Source organism: Ruditapes philippinarum, unplaced genomic scaffold (assembly GCF_026571515.1).
Source record: "Ruditapes philippinarum isolate M1 unplaced genomic scaffold, ASM2657151v2 ctg1510_1_1_1_1, whole genome shotgun sequence".
Taxonomy (NCBI): domain Eukaryota; kingdom Metazoa; phylum Mollusca; class Bivalvia; order Venerida; family Veneridae; genus Ruditapes; species Ruditapes philippinarum.
This window is the reverse complement of record NW_026862455.1, coordinates 62545-88454: the sequence shown is the minus strand read 5'-3', so window position 1 is coordinate 88454 and position 25910 is coordinate 62545. Positions and strand designations below refer to the sequence as shown.

The following is a 25910-nucleotide window of genomic DNA, read 5'->3' as shown; positions in this document are numbered from 1 at the left end:
GTACAATGTATGTTTGAAAGAAATATTTAAATACCTATTCATAAAAGATTGTTGTCATGCCTTGGTATGAGATAATTATGTAGTAGATAGGAATGTAATAAGTACATTTTGTATTAATCTTGTAGAACATGCATGTATTTCTATGACAATAACCATACAGCAATGATATAGATGAGCTAAATGTACAGTAAGATAAGAATTTTGAAATAAAAAACAACAACAAAAGAGTAAAATAATTTGATTGGCTGGAAATTTTTTGAAAAAAAAAAAGAAGAAAAAGATCTCATTGATATTTTATAGAAAGAAGACATCACTATGGCATGGTACAGTGGCTGGTGTGTTATCACAGGGTTGTCCTACCATCTTTGAGTCAGGTGCTAATGAGTTGAAGGAGAGTGGTTGGTGGAAACTGAAAGAGTTACAGCCTCCAAATCCTCATAGACAAAGTATGTTGACTATGATGTTACAATAAAGCTAATTTTTACTGCATCCTTACAAAGTTTAAACAAAGTTTGAAGTCTGTCTGTTAGCCCTCTTATCATGTAATCAAAGTTGTTTCTAGTCTCTATAGTACAGATGGTGAGAAGAAAGACAATGTTGCTGACAAGAAAACAAAGAAGGATACAGTATTATTATAACTATAGGTGCACTGTATACTGGTTACTGTGGTACCAGTCTATAGTGTTAAACACCAGTGATATATTTAAAAAATAATAATTCTTAAATCTTCATATTTGTTAAAAGTTGCATATAAAACATTCTAAATGATAACTGATTTCTATGTTTTCCCCACCATGTGTAGTCTGTTACTGTAACATTTCAAAACTTATAAGAGTGACCTCAGACAGGTATGCGTTTAATTCCCACCACACCAATTCTGATTCTTTCCCGATAAACTTTAATGTAAATTTTTTAGCAAATTGCTTACTTTATTTCCAGCAAATAGTGTTGCATCAGAGAGGTACTCTCCACAGCAGACAATATATTTTTTGTGCATTAGTCAAACCTTGTTCATATTTCTTTGGAAGAACTAAAACTTACTTGTTTCCACAGTCAGAATGTTTTCCCTCGGTGATTGATTGATACAAGTTGATCAAATAACTAGTTAGCTCACCAGAGCCGAAGGCTCAGGGTGAGCTATAAGTATCAAAGGGGGATGCTCCGGCATCCGTCGTCCGTCGTCATGGGTCAACAATCGTCTTCTTCTCTGAAACTACTGGGCAGATTTACTTCAAATTTGGTCTGTAGCATCCTTGTGACAGTCACACTTGAATTTGCTCATGTCATTCCAATTGGCCCCTTTTAGGGGTCAGCAGAGCTAAAAATAGAAAAACCTTTAAACATCTTCTTCTACAGAACTAATGGATGGATGATCACCAAACTTTGTCTGTAGCATTCCTGGGTAGTCTTTTATCAAGTTTGCTCATATTATTTTGATTGGCCCCTTTTAGGGGTCACTAGGGCTAAAAATAGAAAAACCTTTAAACATCTTCTCCTACAGAACTAATTTATGGATGATCACCAAACTTTGTCTGTAGCATTCTTGGGTAGTCTTTTATCAAGTTTGCTCATATTATTTTGATTGGCCCCTTTTAGGGGTCACTAGGGCTAAAAATAGAAAAACCTTTAAACATCTTCTTCTACAGAACTAATGGATGGATGATCACCAAACTTTGTCTGTAGCATTCTTGGGTAGTCTTTTATCAAGTTTGCTCATATTAATTTGATTGGCCCCTTTTAGGGGCCGCTTAAGCTAAAAATAGAAATACCTTTAAATGTCTATTTCTACAGAACTAATTGATGGATGATCACCAAACTTTGTCTGTAGCATTCTCAGGTAGTGTTTTATCAAGTTTACTCATGTTTATTTGATTGGCCCCTTTTAGGGGCCGCTAATGCTAAAAATAGAAATACCGTTAAATGTCTATTTCTAGAGAACTAATTGATAGATGATCACCAAAGTTTGTCTGTAGCATGCTTGGGTAGTCTTTTATCAAGTTTGCTAATATTATTTTGATTGGCCCCTTTTAGGGGCCGCAAAAGCTAAAAATAGAAATACCTTTAAATGTCTTTTTCTACAGAACTAATTGATGGATGATCACCAAACTTTGTCTGTAGCATTCTCAGGTCGTGTTTTATCAAGTTTACTCATGTTTATTTGATTGGCCCCTTTTAGGGACCGCAAATGCTAAAAATAGAAATACCTTTAAATGTCTTTTTCTACAGAACTAATTGATGGATGATCACCAAACTTTGTCTGTAGCATTCTTGGGTAGTCTTTTATCAAGTTTGCTCATGTTTATTTGATTGGCCCCTTTTAGGAGCCCCATAAGCTAAAAAAAGAAAAACTTTAAAATGTCTTTTTCTACAGAACTAATTGATGGATGATCACCAAACTTTGTCTGTAGCATTCTTGGGTAGTCTTTTATCAAGTTTGCTCATATTAATTTGATTGGCCCCTTTTAGGAGCCGCTTAAGCTTAAAATAGAAATACAGTTAAATGTCTATTTCTACATAACTAATAGATGGATGATCACCAAACTTTGTCTGTAGCATGCTGTGGTAGTCTTTTATCAAGTTTGCTAATATTATTTTGATTGGCCCCTTTTAGGGGCTGCAAAAGCTAAAAATATAAATACCTTTAAATGTCTATTTCTACAGAACTAATTGATGGATGATTACCAAACTTTGTCTGTAGCATTGTTGGGTAGTCTTTTATCAAGTTTGCTCATATTAATTTGATTGACCCCTTTTAGGGGCCTCTATAGCTAAAAATAGAAAAAAAAATTTGCTCATGTCATTCCAATTGGCCCCTTTTAGGGGTCAGCAGAGCTAAAAATAGAAAAACCTTTAAACATCTTCTTCTACAGAACTAACTGATGGATGATCACCAAACTTTGTCTGAAAGGGGCCACTAAAGCTAAAAATAGAAAAAATCTTCAAACATCATTTCCTACTGAAATAATTGATAGATGATCACCAAACTTTGTAGCATTCTTAGGTAGTTTTTTTTATCAAGTTTGCTCATATTAATTTGATTAGCCCCATTTAAGCTAAAGCTTAAATGCCCCAGGTCATGGCATTTCTTCAAATTATTGTTTAAACATATTCTATGGTTAAATTTAATATTAGGAAATATTGACATTCCAACACTGAAGTTGTTTCTGGTGAGCGACTCAGGGCCATCATGGCCCTCTTGTTTTCTTCTTGTTATAAATAAAATTATGATTGCAGAAAAATCTTGTAATTTTTTTTTTTTTTAACTTTTACTATCACCGTATAGCATATATTTAAAATGGTAATGTACCGTGGTACCTTCATAATAATAGTGTCTCTAATATATTTATATTGTGAAAAAGGAATGTTTCAATTTTTAAAATATATACTTTCACAGAGATCTGCTGAGGACGCAATTTTGCGCCATTGGCGCTAAAATAATGAGAATGGCACGGGAAAATCGGCAGCAAAGGGCCATGGGCGCATCTAAAATTTGTGCCAGACTTATAAGAAAACAAAACTGTCTGCTGGGTTATTTAGTCATCCAATCAAAACTGTTACCAACAGCAACATGTTACCCATTCCCCTGTAATTACGCATATTCTTGAGTTTATCCATTCCCCTATAGCTTTTGTTCACTTTATCTACTTACAACATTTCTTCTCATAATCCCTTTCCCACACAGATACTTATTTCTACTATCGTAAATTGAAATCAAATAAAACAAACAAACAAAAATTATACAACTACTTCAATATTTAAAATGATTATTGGTAACTGAAAAAAAAAGTGTTGCTATTTTAAGCTGACAGGTGTACAACTTGATCACCCCAAAGGTCACTCAAATTCATGCAAGCTTTGGCTGATGAAGTATAAAAAAAAGATGTCTATTTCGTCATCAGAATATTTAACAGGGTGATTAAGCAATCAGGGAAACATTGTGCATGACTTTTTTCATGATCAAAAGGTCTGTAGGCAAGTGTCTTTAATGTATGCTGTCTACACAGAGGCATACAAGGGGCAATAAAATTCGTCAATATACAGTGGTAAGGGACATTTGGTGCAAAGTAGGAACAATTAAATGGATAATGCACAGTATTAGACATCAGAAGTAAGAGCCAGCAATTATGTATAAATTTGCATACCAAATTTTTGAGCAGCCATTTGAAAAAATATTTTGCATGCAAATAATATTAGTTAGAAAGTTACATGATGTAGGCATTTTAATTTTACTGTATCATAAGTGAACCACTTGTCATACAATATGATTTAAGTTTAATTACCAGGGAAATTCAGTTATCTACAAACTAATTTTAGTCAATGTTTACTTAGTTTCCCAAGGCCCATACTTTGGTAAAAATGGCCCATCATTTTCAGACCAAGTGGGCCCAGGGCCCAGTACTTTCAAATTCTTGGCAGATCTCTGCTTTCACAATTTATGTATGTTTTCATGTGCTAAATAGACATTAAAGAGACTCCACTTGACAGGAATGGAAATAATTTTTAGAGATTAATGTTTCATTTGCTGTGGATGTCTAAACCAGTAACTTGTGTGCAAAATTTCAGATCTTTCGCTCACTTCCATTTTTCAGAATGTATAATATAATTGTGAAAAATGACCCAAAACTGAAAAATATTGCACCATTTTTCACTCAAATGGGCTAAGAATAACACAAAAATATGATTTTCAGTTTATTTTCGAGTATACTTCTTACTTATCTTTTGCATATCTTTCTGTTTCAAATGTCCCAGTTGATCTATGTAGGAAATTCAAATTCAATGTGTAAATGCTTTTATACGTCAGTGGAGTTCCTTTAAAACTACCATTGTAATCATGTTATATAAAACAGGTACACCTAGCACAAAGCCAGCTGTTAAGAAGAAGGAAATTTCCCCTACATTTAAAGATGCCCCTAAAGAAGGTTTGAGAAGTAGGAGGGGCAAGACCTCTATAGAGGCAGCTATGGAACTTAAAGCTAAAAGATCAACGTTGACAGTAAGTTAAAGTTACAACAGAATTCAATGTAGTATATGCATAAAACATGGCTAAAATACTGTTTAACGTTTTAAAGTATTTTGAATGTTTATAGACATAAAAATGGTAAAGCTTATCTTACCCTTAAATGTGTAGAAAGTTAATATTATAACAGTGATATAGTGGTTTTAAGGAATCCTGTTAATGTTTGGTACATGTACCTTAAACAATATATTTTATAGAGTGTTTGACTTTTTTATACCCTCATTGCTGTAATAGATTTTTAAGCACATTCTGAAAGTTGGATTTTAATGTAATGATTATGATGTAAAAAAAAAAGTTTTTTTTTTGTTGTTGCAGGAAGCTAAAGAGATAAGAAAAACCAAGTTAGCTAAAAGTCAGGCTGATGAATCAAATTTATTCAACCAGTCTGCCGAAAATCTACAGCCTAAACCCGAATCACAACTGAACCAGTCAATAGACTGTGTGCAATATACAGATAATACCCAGTCTTCATCAAACACATCAGAACAAGTACATCATGTGACTTACCAAGAAGGCAGTACACCGCTAAATTCTAGAGAGATGACAACTGGTCGCCAGGAAAAACTTCTAGCTTTCACAGGATTGTTCTCTAAGAGTATGAAATGCGTGACTTTTAATACATTGTTAAAAATCTTGTCAGGAGAAATATTTGCTGTCATTTTGGATACAATGAACTCCCAATCTCTGTCATTTGTTCATTTAAACATTACCTTTATAATTAAATCTCTGAAACTGAATTAATTAAAGAACTGAATTAATTAAAGCTGAATTAATTTAAATGATTTTTTATCACAATAAGAATTTGAACTTTTCATAATGACTTCATGCTAAACACACTGACACATCCATTTCATAACGGGAATACTGCAAATACATCATTTTAAAGATTGTTACTCTATTTATATGGGAGTGGGTGGGTTAATGATTGATTTATCTAGAATCAGTGTAAATACTATGAAAGCTAGTTTGATAGGAATTACGTATAATAAAACAGCTATTTTCTTATTATTTCTTTTGTGTTTTAACACAGCAAAAGGAGGATATGAAATAAAACAGTATAATGTTAAATTGTCAACCTCTACTTTGAAAAGTAGTTTTAGTGATATCTTTTTATGCCCCCACAACGCAACTCCTCTTAAACCGGATGGCAGATTTTGCTTAAACTTACAGCGATGAACAACCTTAATGTGTAGATGGTAGTAAAGGAAGGAATTTTCGCTGCAACCAAATTTAACCCATTGCTTCATGAGCATTTTGTGAAAAATGGCTGTTTTCATTGAAAAGTCTCCCGTTACAAGTTCAAATTGCTATAATACTATAAATACTGCTTCAACACTAATCAAACTTGGCACAAATGTTGACTGGACCATTGTCCTTGCAACAACATGCTCAGGCTTAAATTTTCTGTTACCATGGCAACGAGGGGACATCTCAAAATTGCCAAAAATCACTATTTTGCGTTGATTTTTTCCATCAAAATTGATTTCAAAGTGCTGCAACTTCTCAATGGATTGAGATAGAGTCAAATGCTTTTCAGCGTTGGTTACACGTTACCTTATGATCAATCTGGGGTCATTTACAGCCTCTCACAAGTCCAAAATTTTCTTGGCGATGAGGGGGACTCCGCCCCCCTTCAAACCCCCCAAACAGAAGGGGGCACATCCCCCTTCTGGCAATCCCCTGATGTATCTTTTGGTTGGGGGGCCGCGCCGAAAAAAGGGTCACTTTTTTTAACAACAATTCTCAAACAAAAACAAGTGTTTGGGGCCTAAATAAGGCATTTTTTCATCATTTGAGACAACAAAAAGGGGGGGGGGGGTGAAAAAGGCGTTAAAAGGCGTGTATATGAAGTAATGGGTTAACAGAAAATGATGAAAATACTTGAAATTACCCTAAATCGCGTTTTTTCATGTTTAAACATGGCCTGTCATATAAATTTGAAGAAAAATTGTTGTTTTGTAGATTTTTTTATTTTTTTCATTAACCCATTGCTTCATGAGCATTTTGTGAAAAATGGCTGTTTTCATTGAAAAGTCTCCCGTTACAAGTTCAAATTGCTATAATACTATAAAAACTGCTTCAACACTAATCAAACTTGGCACAAATGTTGACTGGACCATTGTCCTTGCAACAACATGCTCAGGCTTAAATTTTCTGTTACCATGGCAACGAGGGGACATCTCAAAATTGCCAAAAATCACTATTTTGCGTTGATTTTTTCCATCAAAATTGATTTCAAAGTGCTGCAACTTCTCAATGGATTGAGATAGAGTCAAATGCTTTTCAGCGTTGGTTACACGTTACCTTATGATCAATCTGGGGTCATTTACAGCCTCTCACAAGTCCAAAATTTTCTTGGCGATGAGGGGGACTCCGCCCCCCTTCAAACCCCCCAAACAGAAGGGGGCACATCCCCCTTCTGGCAATCCCCTGATGTATCTTTTGGTTGGGGGGCCGCGCCGAAAAAAGGGTCACTTTTTTTAACAACAATTCTCAAACAAAAACAAGTGTTTGGGGCCTAAATAAGGCATTTTTTCATCATTTGAGACAACAAAAAGGGGGGGGGGGGTGAAAAAGGCGTTAAAAGGCGTGTATATGAAGTAATGGGTTAACAGAAAATGATGAAAATACTTGAAATTACCCTAAATCGCGTTTTTTCATGTTTAAACATGGCCTGTCATATAAATTTGAAGAAAAATTGTTGTTTTGTAGATTTTTTTATTTTTTTCATTAACCCATTGCTTCATGAGCATTTTGTGAAAAATGGCTGTTTTCATTGAAAAGTCTCCCGTTACAAGTTCAAATTGCTATAATACTATAAATACTGCTTCAACACTAATCAAACTTGGCACAAATGTTGACTGGACCATTGTCCTTGCAACAACATGCTCAGGCTTAAATTTTCTGTTACCATGGCAACGAGGGGACATCTCAAAATTGCCAAAAATCACTATTTTGCGTTGATTTTTTCCATCAAAATTGATTTCAAAGTGCTGCAACTTCTCAATGGATTGAGATAGAGTCAAATGCTTTTCAGCGTTGGTTACACGTTACCTTATGATCAATCTGGGGTCATTTACAGCCTCTCACAAGTCCAAAATTTTCTTGGCGATGAGGGGGACTCCGCCCCCCTTCAAACCCCCCCAAACAGAAGGGGGCACATCCCCCTTCTGGCAATCCCCTGATGTATCTTTTGGTTGGGGGGGCCGCGCCGAAAAAAGGGTCACTTTTTTTAACAACAATTCTCAAACAAAAACAAGTGTTTGGGGCCTAAATAAGGCATTTTTTCATCATTTGAGACAACAAAAAGGGGGGGGGTGAAAAAGGCGTTAAAAGGCGTGTATATGAAGTAATGGGTTAACAGAATTATGGCCCTTTGTTGATTTTTTCACTAGATACTATGTAGAAATTTTGTGAACGCAACTCCTTTTAAACCGGATGGCAGATTTTGCTTAAACTTACAGGGATGAACTGCAACCAAATTTAACAGAATTATGGCCCTTTGTTGATTTTTTCATTATATACTATGTAGAAATTTTGTGAACACAACTCCTCTTAAACCGGATGGCAGATTTTGCTTAAACTTCCAGGGATTAACAACCTTAATGTGTAGATGGTAGTAAAGGAAGGAATTTTTGCTGCGACCAAATTTAACAGAATTATGGCCCTTTGTTGATTTTTAGTTTTCAACTTGTGGCACATGTAGTCCAAAAAATATTTGACCTAGGGTCATAAGATTGACAGAACAGTGACGTGTGGGGGTATCCGTGTCCTATGGACACATTTCTAGTTTGTTTTCTCTTCATGATCATGTTAGAATTAAATAGAAGTGGTATCAGTCTGAGCCAGCTCATAATCTATTTAACACCTATTTATTTTTTGATGCCTAAAAATTAATCACGCAGGCCTACAACCATCATGGTCAGTTTCTAAGAAATAAAAAATTACCAAAGCAGTGTTTAATAGCGAATAAACACCGCTCAGACTAATATAATTTCTTATTCAACACCAGCTTTATAATCTCAAGTCTTGTAGGAAAAAAAAAACTTGTAGCTGGTATTAAAGTGTTTTTTTTTTGTTATTGATCAGGTGATTCAGCTACATTATTTACTGATGGAAGTGGAGCGGTTACATCGAGCTGGTCAATGGTGTCATCAAGGTCAGGGTCAATGGCTGATTACAGTGATGAGAGCAGTAGTAATATCTCACAGAGCAGTTATCTTACAGAGAAAGACCTACAGTTTCAAGGTAATTCACAAGATTGCTTAATATTTCTGGTAAATAGAACAGCACATAGCCTTGTCATACATTTTGAATTTATTATGCCACTTTTTTTTTAATTACAAGGTTTCAAGAAATTGTTCTTTACATATTAGGATAAGTTTGATTTATATAAATTATGAAGAAAAGTACGATTCAGTGTTAGTTACATATTTTATAATTTTACAAGTGTTCTAGGATATAAGAATTATAAATGAAAAATTTCTATATGTAATATTTTAAAAGCCAACTGATTACATAAATCTTCTACCTAGTTTAAATGAATATTGGTACTATTTTCTTTCAGCAACTGTCCCCAACCTATTATTATCAGATGATGGCACAGGGGGTCATGATGCAGATGAAAGTGACCTTGAGATTGACCCGGGAACCATTACTCCTCCTGGTTCCCCTATCAGAATGCAAGAATCTCCAACAGTACAGGAAATGCTATCTGCAATAGGTAATCAGATCTAAATATAAACTTTACAGGAGCTGGGATGTTTATGAAGGTTGCTTTGTGGAATAAAGATGAGATATAAAAGTATAAAACTTGTAAAAGAGAATATATATTAATTTTGTTTACCTATTAAAAGCTTCCATTTTTCAGTGACAATTACAACTACTATATCATGAATTAAGTAATACTGTAGTTAGATGCTTTAGAAAAAAAAAGCAATTTAAACAGGTAAAAAAAGGAAGGCAAAGCTTAATTGCTGACCTACTTTTCTTAGGTGCACACTTTAAACAAATGCTGCTGAAGACAGTTTATGGAAAAGAGTCAGAAATTTTTTAATTAAGGCGTTGTTATGAAATAGTAGGACTAAGACTAGAAGGCTTTATTATGTAAATCAATAATGCTGTCTCTCAAGTTTGATAGATAACTTAAATTTGATAGATAATTAACAGTTTTAGGATAAAAAACTACTTTTTATAAATTTTCAATCTTGAAATACTTTGTTATACTTTGTTCTAACTTTCGATAACAGATGAGAGTAGTTACCTAGACAACAGTAACCTTGACAACAGTTGTCAAGGAAGTACTTCCATGGATACCAGTAAACCTGACAGTTTGTACAGTAGCAATAACCAGGCCAATTTTTCATTCTTCAGAAATATAGATAACAACACCAGCCAAGGTAAAGTGTAGCTAAGACATTTTAATTTTGTAAAATCTGGCATTAAAGTATAAAATAGATTGCAAAGTAAAACTTTTGTTTTTGATCAGATTTTGAATGATATATTTAATCGAGATATTATAACTTGACAAACAAATCGTCCCTGATTTGATGGTGGGATTTTGTTGGTATAAGTTGATATATTATTCTGTAACAATGAGTGGTTCTTGTAAGGTTGTTATTCTTGCTCAGTTTTCTGCAAAGTTTGAGAAGAAATAAATTGTTCTTTTTTTTTGTATTCTTTAGTACACTTTTAGTTCATAACAGAAAGATTCAAATGCTTATGAAAAAAGCCTGCATTGGCTGGGATTCAAACTGGCAACCACATGCTCTAGACCACTGAGCCAAAGAAATGATAGACCAATGAGGCATCAGAGGTTACACTTATAGTATTATTATACAAATTTAGATCAATTGTGTTGGAAGCTATAAGCTTATTGAAACACTCAAATCCGTTCCTGGAATTAACCAGTACAAAGCATTGAATGTAAAGTTTCTTGTACAAGGAAACAACGGCTTTCCCCTGACACGGTTTGAACCAACGCAGTCAGCAAGCCTTAAATTACTAGTCTGACGCGTTAACCACTCAGCCACGCTTCCGATAGGTGTGCAGTCCACTACTTGTTAAGCTTGAAAAGACATTTTAAAATAAAATCAAGTGATTTTTCTCAACAGATGTATAATCAAGTGAGGCTTAATTTGTCAATGTTTGTGTGTACATTATACATGTATATAGATGAGTATAACGTTGATATATTGATATATTACAGGTGAGATGGAGACAGTTAAATCTGTTGTAGATTCAGAAAGTGACAGTGCATCATCCTTGTCTTCAGATGTCAGTATATTTTTATATTTTCAAAAAATCATTGTACAGTTTGAAAATAAAGTCTTATAAAAACTAATTGAAAACTCACCTAAGAATTAAAGATTGATTTTAACCAACCCATTAATCAGGTTGGCATATTGTTTTCAGTCTGTTTATTTATTGTCTGTTTGTCAAAAAAAGTTTTACCATGACCAAACTTCACAGGTGCATGTACCTTAATGAACTGTACATCAGACCCACTTATTGGTCAAAAGTCAAGATCACTCAGATCAAGGTCCTCAGAAACATGGCATTTAATTTAATATAGCACTTGTTATGTTATGATGTAATTTATTAAATGATAGCTTCAAAAGATATTACTTAAATTTTTTCTGGAGAACATTCATATCTAATTGTTTGAATTGCATCGAAATAAACAGCAAACATTATATGAATGCTATTGTACACATTGTATAAGGTAGAAAAATATGTAAAGCTTGTATAACATAGAAAACAAGTAATAACACATGATTAATTGATATTTGACTTACCTAATATAAGGTCACATGGGCTACAGTGAAAGGGTCCTCATTTCATGAATTTTTGGCCCTATTTCCCTCCCCAATTAATATATGATTTACCATTATTTCTACAAAAATTCCCCTCAAGAAAAAAAAATTAAAATTTTACCTGCCAAAAGCAGGAGACCATTATCAGTATCATATTGGTATTTGTTTTTTATCAAACAGAAGATGTAATGTATAAATTTATGAGTACTTCTGTTGACAAAATTCCCATTCTTCTTTAAAACAGTGCCAGATTCTCCTGCCAGAGGGCCCCTTTTCCAGTCCTTATTAGGTACATGTAATAAGGGCCTTGAGTGACTTGAAATGAATTTATGTATAAAAGTTTGATATTATATTTAGGGTGAAGATGGACAGATGGATGGAGAAAGTGGAGAGAAAGAAGAAAGTAGGAAGAAAAGAAAATTGCAAACGGAGGAACAGTCAACAGCAGTTGTAGTCCCAAAATATCAGTAAGTCAGAATATACTGTACTGTTTCATAGTATACTAGAATAGCTGACAAGTACATAAAGGTTGCTTTGTTTTATATATACTGCATCCTACTTCCCCAACAGATGTTAAACAGTGCATTAAGGTGTACTCTTGTATATATTATTTTCCTTTTAGTCTGTTCCTTAAAGCAGCACATCTCCAGATTCATGCTGATTTTCATAAAAATTTGAAAATGTGTTTAACAGTATAATATTGTGAAGTTAAGAATGCAATTTGCACATTATCAGTGGCACTCTTACAACCTATGTAATTACTATAAAGAGGTCAAAATATGCAAAAATAGCCCTTACTGCACTAGTAAAGCAGTAGAGATATAGTTATACATACTGAACAATTCAGTCATAAGGTAAAGGGGAAATTCCTCTGTGACAAGTGAACTCTGACATTGAGTCTAACGTTCATTTGTCTCGCAATGCTAATTCAAAAAACAAGTGGGTTTGGAACTTGATCATATTGCAGAGAAAATAGTAATGACTGGTTAGTTAACCAGTGGACCAACCACTTAGATTATACAAAAAAAATGTGTTGAAATCAGCATAAATACCAGACAAACATATTTGTTCCCTTTTATATTGATAAGTAATGTGTAAAAGTGGCACTGGTCTGTTCATATCTAAATAAGGGGTTTTGGATACTATATTTTTCAAAAAATACAAAGTAAAAAACTTATTTATGAACTAAATTTGATAAAAAAATTTTAATACATGTAATTCTTACGTTTTGAAAATAGATGGCAGTAATTACAGGCTCATTCTTTAAGTGAGTAGCCTGGCTAGCACAATAATTCATACAACAATACTTGATCAATTTAACCTTATGTATTAGATACCAGTTGATGAGCACATACGATGAGAGATTACTTTTGAAGAAACTAGAATCAGTATCTGATACCTGTAAATTACCTCCACATCTCAACAGGTTAAAAAGAAAACTAAAGGTCAGGCAGGTAAGATCAACATATGATGAAATGTAATGTTATAGGTTAAACAGCTTTAATTACTTAAAATAAAATTAAATACTTTAAAAATTATTATGCGCATACTTTAACTACCTGTATAGTTTCTCAGAAAATGAAGTGCTTTGATGTGAAGTTTTCTGAATGCCTGATGTCAGACATAAGTCATGGTTTGATGTGTGGTTTTCTGATTGCCTGACGTCAGACATAAGTCATGGTTTGATATGAGGTTTTCTGATTGCCTGATGTCAGACATAAGTCATGGTTTGATGTGTGGTTTTCTGATTGCCTGACGTCAGACATAAGTCACTGTTTGATATGAGGTTTTCTGATTTCCTGATTTCAGACATAAGTCATGGTTTGATGTGTGGTTTTCTGATTGCCTGATTTCAGACATAAGTCACTGGTTGATATGAGGTTTTCTGATTTCCTGATGTCAGACATAAGTCATGGTTTCATGTGAGGTTTTCTGATGGCCTGATTTCAGACATAAGTCATGGTTTGATGTGAAGTTTTCTGAATGCCTGATGTCAGACGTAAGTCCTGGTTTAATGTGAAGTTTTCTGAATGTCTGTTGTCAGACATAAGTCATAGTTTCATGTGAGGTTTTCTGAATGCCTGTTGTCAGACATAAGTCATGGTTTGATGTGAAGTTTTCTGAATGCCTGATGTCAGACATAAGTCCTGGTTTAATGTGAAGTTTTCTGAATGCCTGATTTCAGACATAAGTCATGGTTTGATGTGAAGTTTTCTGAATGCCTGATGTCAGACATAAGTCCTGGTTTAATGTGAAGTTTTCTGAATGCCTGATGTCAGGCATAAGTCATGTTTTCATGTGAGGTTTTCTGAATGCTGAATGCCTGTTGGCAGACATAAGTCATGGTTTCATGTGAGGTTTTCTGAATGCCTGATGTCAGACTTCATGAGAGGTTTTCTGAATGCCTGATTTCAGACATTAGTCCTGGTTTAATGTGAGGTTTTCTGAATGCCTGATTTCAAACATAAGTCATGGTTTGATGTGAGGTTTTCTGAATGCCTGATGTCAGACATAAGTCATGGTTTCATGTGAGGTTTTCTGAATGCCTGATTTCAGACATAAGTCCTGGTTTAATGTGAGGTTTTCTGAATGCCTGATTTCAGACATAAGTCCTGGTTTAATGTGAGGTTTTCTCAATGCCTGATGTCAGACATAAGTCCTTGTTTAATGTGAGGTTTTCTGAATGCCTGATTTCAGACATAAGTCCTGGTTTGATGTGAGGTTTTTTCTCAATGCGTGATTTCAGACATAAGTCATGGTTTAATGTGAGGTTTTCTGAATGCCTGATGTCAGACATAAGTCCTGGTTTAATGTGAGGTTTTCTGAATGCCTGATTTCAGACATAAGTCCTGGTTTGATGTGAGGTTTTCTCAATGCCTGATGTCAGACATAAGTCATGGTTTGATGTGTGGTTTTCTGAATGCCTGATGTCAGACATAAGTCATGGTTTGATGTGTGGTTTCTGAATGCCTGATGTCAGACATAAGTCATGGTTTCATGTGAGTTTTCTGAATACCTGATTTCAGACATAAGTCCTGGTTTAATGTGAGGTTTTCTGAATGCCTGATTTCAGACATAAGTCATGGTTTAATGTGAGGTTTTCTCAATGCCTGATGTCAGACATAAGTCCTGGTTTAATGTGAGGTTTTCTGAATGCCTGATTTCAGACATAAGTCCTGGTTTGATGTGAGGTTTTCTCAATGCGTGATTTCAGACATAAGTCATGGTTTAATGTGAGGTTTTCTGAATGCCTGATGTCAGACATAAGTCCTGGTTTAATGTGAGGTTTTCTGAATGCCTGATTTCAGACATAAGTCCTGGTTTGATGTGAGGTTTTCTGAATGCCTGATGTCAGACATAAGTCATGGTTTGATGTGTGGTTTTCTGAATGCCTGATGTCAGACATAAGTCATGGTTTGATGTGTGGTTTTCTGAATGCCTGATGTCAGACATAAGTCACGGTTTAATGTGAAGTTTTCTGATATATCTTAAAACAATGATTTGCTCAAACTTAGATATTTGGCATGTAGCAGAGTATGGTTAGTTCAATAAGTAGAGTGTTGGACTGTGAATCCAATGATCCGGGTTTGACTCTTGGACAATGCCGTTCACATCTGATTGATTATGAAATTCCTTTCTACAGTCATTTCGCTGTACCTCTGCTCTAGCATATACAGAAGCTATCAGTTCCTTGCAAAAATGAAGGCACCACTAAAACTGGTTAACTGCTTTACAGCATGCCTAGGATCAATAAGGTGGCTGAACTATGCTCTGATAAATTCAAAGTGGCTTTCTGTTATTATCTGGAATGTAAACTACCAACACAACCTCACCAAAATCATTAGCATGTAGCATTGCTAAGCTTTTCCCAACAAAAGGATTTATAAATCACATCCCTGTAGATTTTGTTGTTGAGAAGTATTGAGTTTGGTAGAGAAAATTAGTTTGTTTGATTAAAAAAATTATAATATCTTAAGTTGTGTAATAAGTTCTACAACAACTACATTTGTTTGATTTGTTATAGGCACATATCATTAAAACAGAATATTGGCCATTTTTGGTTTTAGCAACTCTTAAAGTACTATTTATGTTCCAGGAAAGGTGAAATTCTTGTGTAAATACAAATGTGTTTTTTTATAACAAGTGCTTATTATTTTTTCTTCTTTTATCTAACAGCTGAAGAGAGAACATGGTGTGCCCCAATTTGATCTTGATGCAGAAATGAACAAATTATCTCAGCGATGTTTTGGTTTAAATACTGTAAGTCTAGTGTGTTGTCTGATGTAACTGTTAAATATTTCCCATTATCTCCTCATATGTTGTACCTCATTGTGATTAAAGGAAGGACAACTCTGTTTAAAAATGACAAAAATGATTTCTCAGTTGACTCCCTTTAACATTAAAAGAGAATAAGAATACATGCAGGAAGATATTCTTGGGTAAAAACCACTTAACATAATATATGATTATGTATGATTACCTTCTTCAAAAATAAGTATTTAAATATAGTTCTATATCCTCTTCAATTTTTGTTTGTATGAAATGGTGTAGGTTATATTTTGTATTTGAAAGAAAGATGTCCACACTTATTCAAAAAAGTAATTGACTTTGCTCTCAGAATTTGATTGACAATATTTTAATATTAAACTTTATTTTATTCCACTTAAATTATTGTATTCATGATTTGACTCAATCTGTCATACTACTAGGTTAGTTCCATGAACTCAGTTACATATCATATATAGTGTTGTAAAAGTTATGTTCATTAACATTTAATTTTTTTTTTCAGGAAAGGCTCATCAACAATCCTGGCAATTGTTACCATGGAGACATGAGAATTCTGGACAAATTTCAGGTATATTGTAATAAATATCAAATTTTGTAAATAGAAACATCAATTTGTTACAAGAAACAGTGGTAGCTTAACTAAATATACTTACTTAGAATTTGGAAAGATTCACACCAAAGTCAAATAAATGGTATGATAAAAATTGGAAGAAAACTTGCAGCTTTATGATACAGTCCCGTTTTTATCTCTATATAAATCAATATAAATATAAAGGTATTATTCTAAATGCATTATCCGAATACCTCCTATTTTTCGAAGTAAAATTTCGGTCCCAATTAAACAATTATGAAATAATTTCACACCTATTATTCGAAGCCAGACTAATTGGTGCGGATCCACTCGCTGACCAGTTGACTTGTGATAAATATCAACAGTCGTGCGTGTATTTAGACAATCATGATAATTATGCTATGTGTGTTCTTTAATCAACTTTAATTACCAAAAATGAAAAGCTATGCACCATGTTTGATGTTGTTACTGTTATTGCTTGAAGTTGACAGCAATGATTTTCATACATACCGTATTTGTGAATTTGTCAAAACATCCAAAACATTTTTTCATTAAATGTAAAGCTACCTGAGAGCCTTTACCCTAATCCAAAATACCAGTGTTTAGCTGTAAATATCTTAGTGACGACACGGCCATTATCAAGGCTTTTCACTTTCACGGAACATACATAATGTCGAATAAAATGCAAGTATCTATGTCTTCTATGCCAATGAAATAATTTTTACGCATCTTTTCTTTAATATTTTTTTTTTAGATTGATTGCAGGAAGCAAGTGTGTTGTAAATGGTAGTTTAAATTGGCTAAAGTGGAGTAGTTTTCGTTGATCACAATATTTCAATTTGGATGATTCGAACCCATCGATTAATCGAAGTAAATTTTCAGTCCTAAGCACTTAGAAATAAATGGGGTTGGACTGTATATTAATAAATAATAGAAAATACCCATTATTGCATTTTTAACAACTATTTAATTTTTGTGTAAGAATTTCCTCTACCATTCCACATTGTATTTTACAGACAAGTGTGAACAACCTTTCCAGAACCCAGTTGTACCAGCAGCCTTCGTTTCTCAATAGACTTGTTGGATATGAAGATGATCAGCTGCATACTGTGTGTAGTCCTTACACTGCAAGGTGAGTGTCAATGTTGTCATCACACGGCATAGTGATTGTCTCTTCCATAGCTGTGTGATTAGATTGTTGACTTCAAACCACTTGCCCCTCACCACTGTGGGTTCGAAGCCGGTAAGGGACTTTGGATTCTTATTTGAGGAAGCTATCCAGCAAGCTTGCAGAATGTTGGTTGTTCTACCCATATTCTATTAAGCTGGACTGTTGTCATAAAATCTATATGAGGCGTGTCATGACAAAACCAACATAGTGGGTTTGCGACCAGCATGGATCCAGACCAGCCTGCACATCCGCGCAGTCTGATCAGGATCCATGCTGTTCGCTGTCAGTTTCTCCACTTGTAATAGAGTTGGTAAGTGAACAGCATGGATCCTGATCAGACTGCGCGGATGCGCAGGCTGATCTGGATCTATGCTGGTCGCAAACCCATTACGTTGGTTTTGTCGTGACGCAGCTCATATAGTGTTAGTGTGATATAAGACTCAACCAGAGAAAGTCCTTATACATTAAGGTGATTCTCTATGTACTCCATACACAGAAAGGTGAGTGTCTGTCTAGTACTTTCACAGCAAATTCAGTGTCTGTATGGTACTGACATAGCAAGTTGAGTGTCTGTGTAGTACTGACACAGCAAGTTGAATGTCTGTGTAGTCCTTACATAGTCATATATATATTAAGTTGTTTTTCTGTATAGTCTATGTATAGCAAGCAACTTAACATATCTGTATTTAATTCTTAAAGTGTACTAAGCTATATATCTGATGCAAAAATTATTGATTTAATTTTTGGCCGGGTTGCACAGGGGCAAACCTGGGTTAAAGTGTTGAATGTCTGGCGGCGGGCTGGTGTTGAAAACTTTTCGTAACAGTTATCTCAGCAGCTACTTATCACAGCCTCTTGATATTTGACACACGGTCCCATACTGTGGGGTCTGTTGCTCATCCACTTTCTGTTTTCCGACTTAATTAAATTTTTGGCATTAATGGTCAATGATAGAAAATTTCTTAACATTTTCTTCAGCAACTACTAATCACAGCCTCTTGATATTTGGCATACAGCATTGACACATGATTCCATACTGTAGACTTGGATTTAAGGTCTGTCTCTCATCCACTTTCTGTTTTCCGACTTAGTTAAATTTTCTACATTAATGGTCAATGGTAAGAAATTTTCGTAACATTTTTCTCAGCAACTTCTTATTACAGGCTCTTGATATTTGGCATACAGCATTGACCTGTGGTCCCATACTGTGCGGTCTGTTGCTCATACACTTTCTGTTTACTGATTTAGTTAAATTTTTGACATTAATGGTCAATGGTAAAAATTTTTCGTAACATCACAACTTCATGATATTTGGTATACAATGGAAACCGGCTTTTCTGTCTTTAACCAATATTAAAAAAGTATACTTACAAAATGCTTGTATGAAATAAATATGGTAATTTAAATTTATTGCTTTAAAAGCAAATGCGCATGCACAAAGTCATTGCTAAACAGATTAAACTCTACTTACAATAGCAAACTAATATTTTGTTCCTGAACATTTTATTCTGTTTACGTATATAATTCTTGTGTATTAAATAACAGAGACATTCTATGTTACAACTTTTTCGGGAATCAACCATATAATAATAGAACCAAAATAATTTTCTTAGTTTGCCTCTCCCTACTCTTTGCTTTACATTCTTCTCATTTCTGTTTCTAAAGATTCTAATGGTCTTCACACTGTAGTTGAATGGAGTGCTGGGCTGTTTTATTAATATATTATACACAAACATTGTCAAGGGTTCTTATTTTCTAAAAATACATAAACAAAATAATAGCCAAGGGGTATATAAGTAACTTTGTCCTTGTTTGTGTGAATGATTCATTAACTATTCATAGTAATGTCGGTGTAGTCTACAAGAAAAATCAGCCTTTATCTGTTTTCCTACTCTCAATTTTCTTTTATAATGTGCACATTTATGTACATTTTCCTTATCAAAATTTATGTGATTCTTGTTTTGAAGTGGGATTTAATACTTCTGATACATATAACTTTTGAAGATTATTTTTTAGCCCACCATTTACTTTATTCACTTATTTAAATAATTATGCTGTTACTTTATGGTCATGTTGAGACAAATTTCGCTGTGCTAATTGTTTTATGACATTGAGTGTGATGATTATTTGTCTGTGTCTGCTGATTCAGAAAGCATTTGGGGTAAGTAGTTGGTCACTTGTGGAGAAATAGTTAATTACTGGTTGGTGTTCAAGAAAAGTCAATTTGGTGGATTAACCACCAAGATATTTCCAAAATGCGTTAAAATCAGAGTTACAACCAGTAAGACAAACAAGTTATAACTGAAATTGAATATAGGTGAAATAACTTTCTTGTAGATCTAGTATACAATAACAATTAACATGAATAATTGATATTTGACAGGATTTTAAAGCCATTTATCCGGCGAGATTATGAGTCACGACCATTAAAGATGAGATTATTGGCAGAGATAAAAGCCTATCCACACAGGTTGGTACTGTAATGTCTATAAAAGTACATACTGTAAAAGAATCTTACCAGTTTGAAGTGTAAATGTAAAATGTTGTATCACATAACTCTACAAATTAATATCAGCTACTTTATGACTATTTACAAATTATAAGTAAATCTTATATTTTAGGACCAAAAAGCTTTGTTTAAGTATTTTTATCTTTGTTTGCACAATTTATTGCTTTCAAAAACTATGAGTATTATTTATTCTGATGTTAAAGTTCACCAGAACTGAAGGTTCTTGGTGAGCTATTAGTATGGTTGGAGGTCTCTGGGGTCTGCGTCTTGCGTCATTTCTTCTTCAAACAACATCTCCTTATAAACCATCTGACAATGTTGCCGAAACTGGACAGAAAAGTTCCTGGCATGAAGCTTTCTAAAAATTGCTCAATATTTTATATTCCATGCATACCTCTGGTTGTCATGGCAACCGAAAGAAAAATCTTTAAAAAACTTTTTCTCCCAAACTGCAAGGGCTAAAGCTTAGATATTTTGCATAAATATTTTCTAGTGGACCTCTATCAAAATTGCACAAATTTTAGTCCTAAGGTCAAAATTGGCCCCTGCTCTTTGGGGTTCTGGGTGCACTTTTTATGATATGTATAGTAAAAAAATAAAAACTTTTTTTCTCAAAAACTGTCTATTAAGACATTGTCTATTGAACCTTTACATAGATGTTTCAAATTATAGTCGTAGGGTCAAAATTGGCTGACCTTAGGGGTAATGGGTTTTCAATTTATACCAAATCTACAAGGGCTAGACCTTGCCTAGTTGACCTCTTTTAGAATTGTAGCCCAGGAGTCAAAGTTGACACCGCCCAGGGATCCATAATTTTTAGCTCGACTATTCGATAAGAATTCGACTATTCGATAAGAATAAGTAGAGCTATTGTAGTCACCCGAGCGTCGGCGTCAGTGTCGGCGTCTGCGTCGGCGTAATCACTTATATTAAAGTTTTTGTAATAGTTCAAATATTTTCAAAGTCCATTGACATATGGCTTTGAAACTTTGCACACTTGTTCACCATCATTACCCCAACCTGTAGACAGGAGGAGGTAACTGCATCAAGCATTTTGACAGAATTATGCCCCTTTGTCGACTTAGAATTTACGTTAAAGTTTTTGTAATAGTTCAAATATTTTCAAAGTCCATTGACATATGGCTTTGAAACTTTGCACACTTGTTCACCATCATTACCCCAACCTGTACACAGGAGGAGGTAATTGTATCAAGCATTTTTTTTTACTATCAAGCACTAAGAATAGTCGAGCATTGCTGTCCTACCGACAGCTCTTGTTCCTTTATACATTTAGTGAAATTTCCTTCAAAACCAGAAGGGCTACAGCTCAGATAGTTGGCATGAAATATTGTCTACTGGACCATGACAAAGTTTAGTACAAATTATAGCTTTGGGGTCAAATTTGCCCCACTACTAGGTGAGCTATAAAATTTGAACTAGAGGCACAATCGTAAATGGAAAATTGAACAATGCCACTTGTTGACCTAGATTCTAAACCAGGGGTCTTATTTTTGTAAACTGAGAAACTATGAAAATTGGACTTTTAGCATAGTTTCATTCATGCAGAATTACCTTTGACTTTTGACCCTATGACCTAATTTTTGTTAACAGAGATTTTAATTTTGACCCAATAACCTATTTCTTGTGCCATGAAATTTGGAATACACGCACAGTTTCAGATTCAGAATTTAACTTTGGTCTTGATTTTGATCCAGTTAACAACATTGTTTTATTGAGAGCAACAAATACTGGCTCAGTTTCAGATGCATATTGGAACTTTGATGTCAGTTGACCTATATTTAAATATAACATGTATAATGCCTGCCTTTAATTCATATGTAGATGTTATATACTTTGAATTTTTATATTCTGGTCTTGTTTTACTTTTTGTGATTTGATAGACCCAGGTTTAGAATGAATGTCATAGATAAAACTCTCATCATATAAAATGGGAAATTTTGAAAGGCCACTTATGTAAATATAATCATGTAATCATAATTTTTCTACTTTGATTTTGCCCATGGAAATTATATAATTTTTTTGTTAAATAATGGAGACTTTAATATACTAGACTATCTAGGAATTATTATGCCCCCATTTCGAAGAAAAGGGGGTATATTGCTTTGCACTTGTCGGTCCGTCGGTCTGTCGGTCCGTCGGTCCGTAGACCAAATGGTTTCCGAGTGATAACTAAAGAACCCTTAGGCCTAGGAACTTCAAACTTGGTATGGTGATTGGTCATGACCAGTAGATGACCCCTATTGATTTTGGGGTCAAGGGGTCAAAGGTCAAGGTCACATTGACCTTGTAAGCAAAAACGGTTTCCGATCAATAACTAAAGAACCTTAAGGCCTAGGAACTTGAAACTTGGTATGGTGATTGGTCATGATCAGTAGATGACCCCTATTGATTTTGGGGTCAAGGGGTCAAAGGTCAAGGTCACATTGACCTTGTAAGCAAAAACGGTTTCCGATCAATAACTAAAGAACCTTAAGGCCTAGGAACTTCAAACTTGGTATGGTGATTGGTCATGATCAGTAGATGACCCCTATTGATTTTGGGGTCAAGGGGTCAAAGGTCAAGGTCACATTGACCTTGTAAGCAAAAACGGTTTCCGATCAATAACTAAAGAACTTTAAGGCCTAGGAACTTCAAACTTGGTATGGTGATTGGTCATGATCAGTAGATGACCCCTATTGATTTTGGGGTCAAGGGGTCAAAGGTCAAGGTCACATTGACCTCTTGGGTAAAAACAGTTTCTGACCAATAACAAAAGAACCCTTAGGCCTAGGAACTACAAACTTGGTATGGTGATTGTTATGACCAGCAGATGACCCCTATTGATTTTGGGGTTAAGGGGTCAAAGGTCAAGGTCACATTGACCTTGTAGGTAAAAACGGTTTTCCGATCAATAACGAAAGAACCCTTAGGCCTAGGAACTTCAAACTTGATATGGTGATTGGTCATGATCAGTAGATGACCCCTATTGATTTTGGGGGTCAAGGGTCAAAGGTCAAGGTCACATTGACCTCTTAGGTTAAAACGGTTTCCGATCAATAACTAAAGAACCCTTAGGCCTAGGAACTTTAAACTTGGTATGGTGATTGGTCATGACCAGCAGATGACCCCTATTGATATTGGGGTTAAGGGGTCAAAGGGCAAGGTTACATTGACCTTGTAGGTAAAAATGCTTTACAATCAATAACTTAAAGAACCCTTAGGCTTAGGAACTTCAAACTTGGTATGGTGATTGGTCATGACCAGCAGATGACCTATTGATTTGGGGTCAAGGGGTCAAAGGTCAAGGTCACATTGACCTTGTAGGTAAAAATGGTTTCCGATCAATTAACTAAAAACGCTTAGGCCTAGGAACTTCAAACTTTGTATGATGATTGGTCGTGACCAGCAGATGACCCCTATTGAGTTTTGGGTCAAGGGGTCAAAGGTCAAGGTCACATTGACCTTGTAAGTAAAAACGGTTTTCTGATCAAAAAACTTAAGAACGCTTAGGCCTAGGAACTTCAAACTTGGTATGGTGATTTGTCATGACCAGCAGATTACCCCTATTGATTTTGGGATCAAGGGGTCAAAGGTCAAGGTCACATTGACATTGTAAGTAAAAACGGTTTCTGATCAATAACTAAAGAACGCTTCGGCCTAGGAACTTCAAACTTGGCATGGTGATTGGTCATGACCAGCAGATGACCCCTATTGATTTTGGGGTCAAAGGTCAAGGTCACATTGACCTTGTATGTTAAAACGGTTTCCGATCAATAACTAAAGAACCCTTAGGCCTAGGAACTTCAAACTTGGTATGGTGATTGGTCATGACCTATTGATTTTGGGTCAAGGGGTCAAAGGTCAAGGTCACATTGACCTTGTAGGTAAAAACGGTTTCCGATCAATTAACTAAAAATGCTTAGGCCTAGGAACTTCAAACTTTGTATGATGATTGGTCGTGACCAGCAGATGACCCCTATTGAGTTTTGGGTCAAGGGGTCAAAGGTTAAGGTCATGACCAGTAGATACTTGATAACCCTTATTAATTGTTTGATCACTGGGTCAGAAGTCATGCATAATAACCTTATCACATGACTAATTGGCTGCAGATAGGGGGCATACATGTTTTACAAACATATCTTGTTTAAATTCGGAGATAATATGCAAACAACATGTGTACATATCATTACACTTATATTCAATATCAAATAAACTGTTTGAGCAGCTCATTAAGATTTAAAATCAGTAGACCCCAGATTTGTAAGTTTAAGTTTTCAGTTAGGCACAGCAACAATCTACTTTTTCAATTAATTCATGTAGAAAAAGCAGGTGCTATTTTAAGGGAACTCCACTGAGGTTCATAAGCCTAAAACCATAAAATTTGAATTTCCCAAAAAGATCAACTGGTGCACCTAAAACAGAAATATAAACAAAAGATAATTAAGAAATATACCTAGAAATACACTGAAAATCAGATGTTTGTGTTATTCTCAGTCCGATTTGAGTGAAAAGCGTTTAAACGCTTTTCAATTTTAGGTCATTTTTGACAAATAAAACAATTATTCTGGAAAAAGGAAGGGAGCTAATGATCTGAAATTTTGCACATAAATTGTTGGTATAGACCTACATCAGATGGAGTAATAATCTGAAAAAAAATATTTCCATTCTGTCAGAATTGTTATAGTACATATTCTAGAACTTTTGCTACAGAACTGCACAGCAATATATGACTGATATGGGCATCTTTGGCTGAGTGGTTAAGGTTGTTGACTTCAAATCACTTGCCTCTCACTGCTTTAGGTTCAAATCCATACAGGGACTTTGGATTCTTTCATGTGAGGAAGCTATCCAGCTAGCTTACGGAACGTCGGTGGTTCTACTCGGGTGCCCGTTCATGCCTGAAATAATGCACAGAAGGGCACCTGAGGTCTTCCTCCACCAGTAAAGCTGGAACGTCACGATATGACCTATACTGTGTCGATGTGACGTAAAACCCAAAACAAACAAAATGACTGATATACTGTTACAACATGTGCTGATAAATAACCAAGTTAGTTGAGGATACCTGTGTATGAAACAAAGTTATGATTTAAAAATGATATTCATCAAAATATTTACATATTTGGTGTAAAGTAGGACATATTTTACAGAAAAAAACAATTTCAAATTACACATATAGTTTACTTTAGTGTGGTTGTGAAATCAACCAAATTGATTTCACAGACATGTTTTACTAGTTTTCTCTAAAAACAGTCAATGTAATTTAGTTATTTGTCAATAACACAACTCCAATTAACAAAATTATATAGAATGCAATTTCAGTTCATTATCTTAAAGCTGCATGCATGCCTCCAGATGAGACAAAATATTTCACTAAAGTCAAACCTGAGAAAAATGTACTAACATGTTAGGAAAAGCAAACAGATTTAAAATTTAAATAATAATTTATATTTTATATGCGAAAAAGGTGGATTATTAAGTATTTATTACCATATTTTTACTGCGTTACTAACGCAGTAAAGGCTTTTTGTGAATATTTT

General features: G+C 34.6%; 1 protein-coding gene across 1 annotated transcript in view; it reads left to right on the top strand.

Annotated features, from left to right (window-relative positions):
- LOC132719147 (cysteine-rich protein 2-binding protein-like) overlaps positions 1-25910 on the top strand; it is a 39471-nt gene that overhangs the window by 6182 nt on the left and 7379 nt on the right. Inside the window, exons 5-17 of the mRNA XM_060702891.1 lie at positions 301-446; positions 4848-4993; positions 5333-5612; positions 9107-9265; positions 9585-9740; positions 10267-10416; positions 11226-11293; positions 12190-12299; positions 13166-13286; positions 16009-16092; positions 16622-16687; positions 17707-17822; positions 20245-20331. Of these exons, the coding sequence (XP_060558874.1) occupies positions 301-446; positions 4848-4993; positions 5333-5612; positions 9107-9265; positions 9585-9740; positions 10267-10416; positions 11226-11293; positions 12190-12299; positions 13166-13286; positions 16009-16092; positions 16622-16687; positions 17707-17822; positions 20245-20331 (1689 nt within the window). The remainder of the gene's footprint in view (positions 1-300; positions 447-4847; positions 4994-5332; positions 5613-9106; positions 9266-9584; positions 9741-10266; positions 10417-11225; positions 11294-12189; positions 12300-13165; positions 13287-16008; positions 16093-16621; positions 16688-17706; positions 17823-20244; positions 20332-25910) is intronic.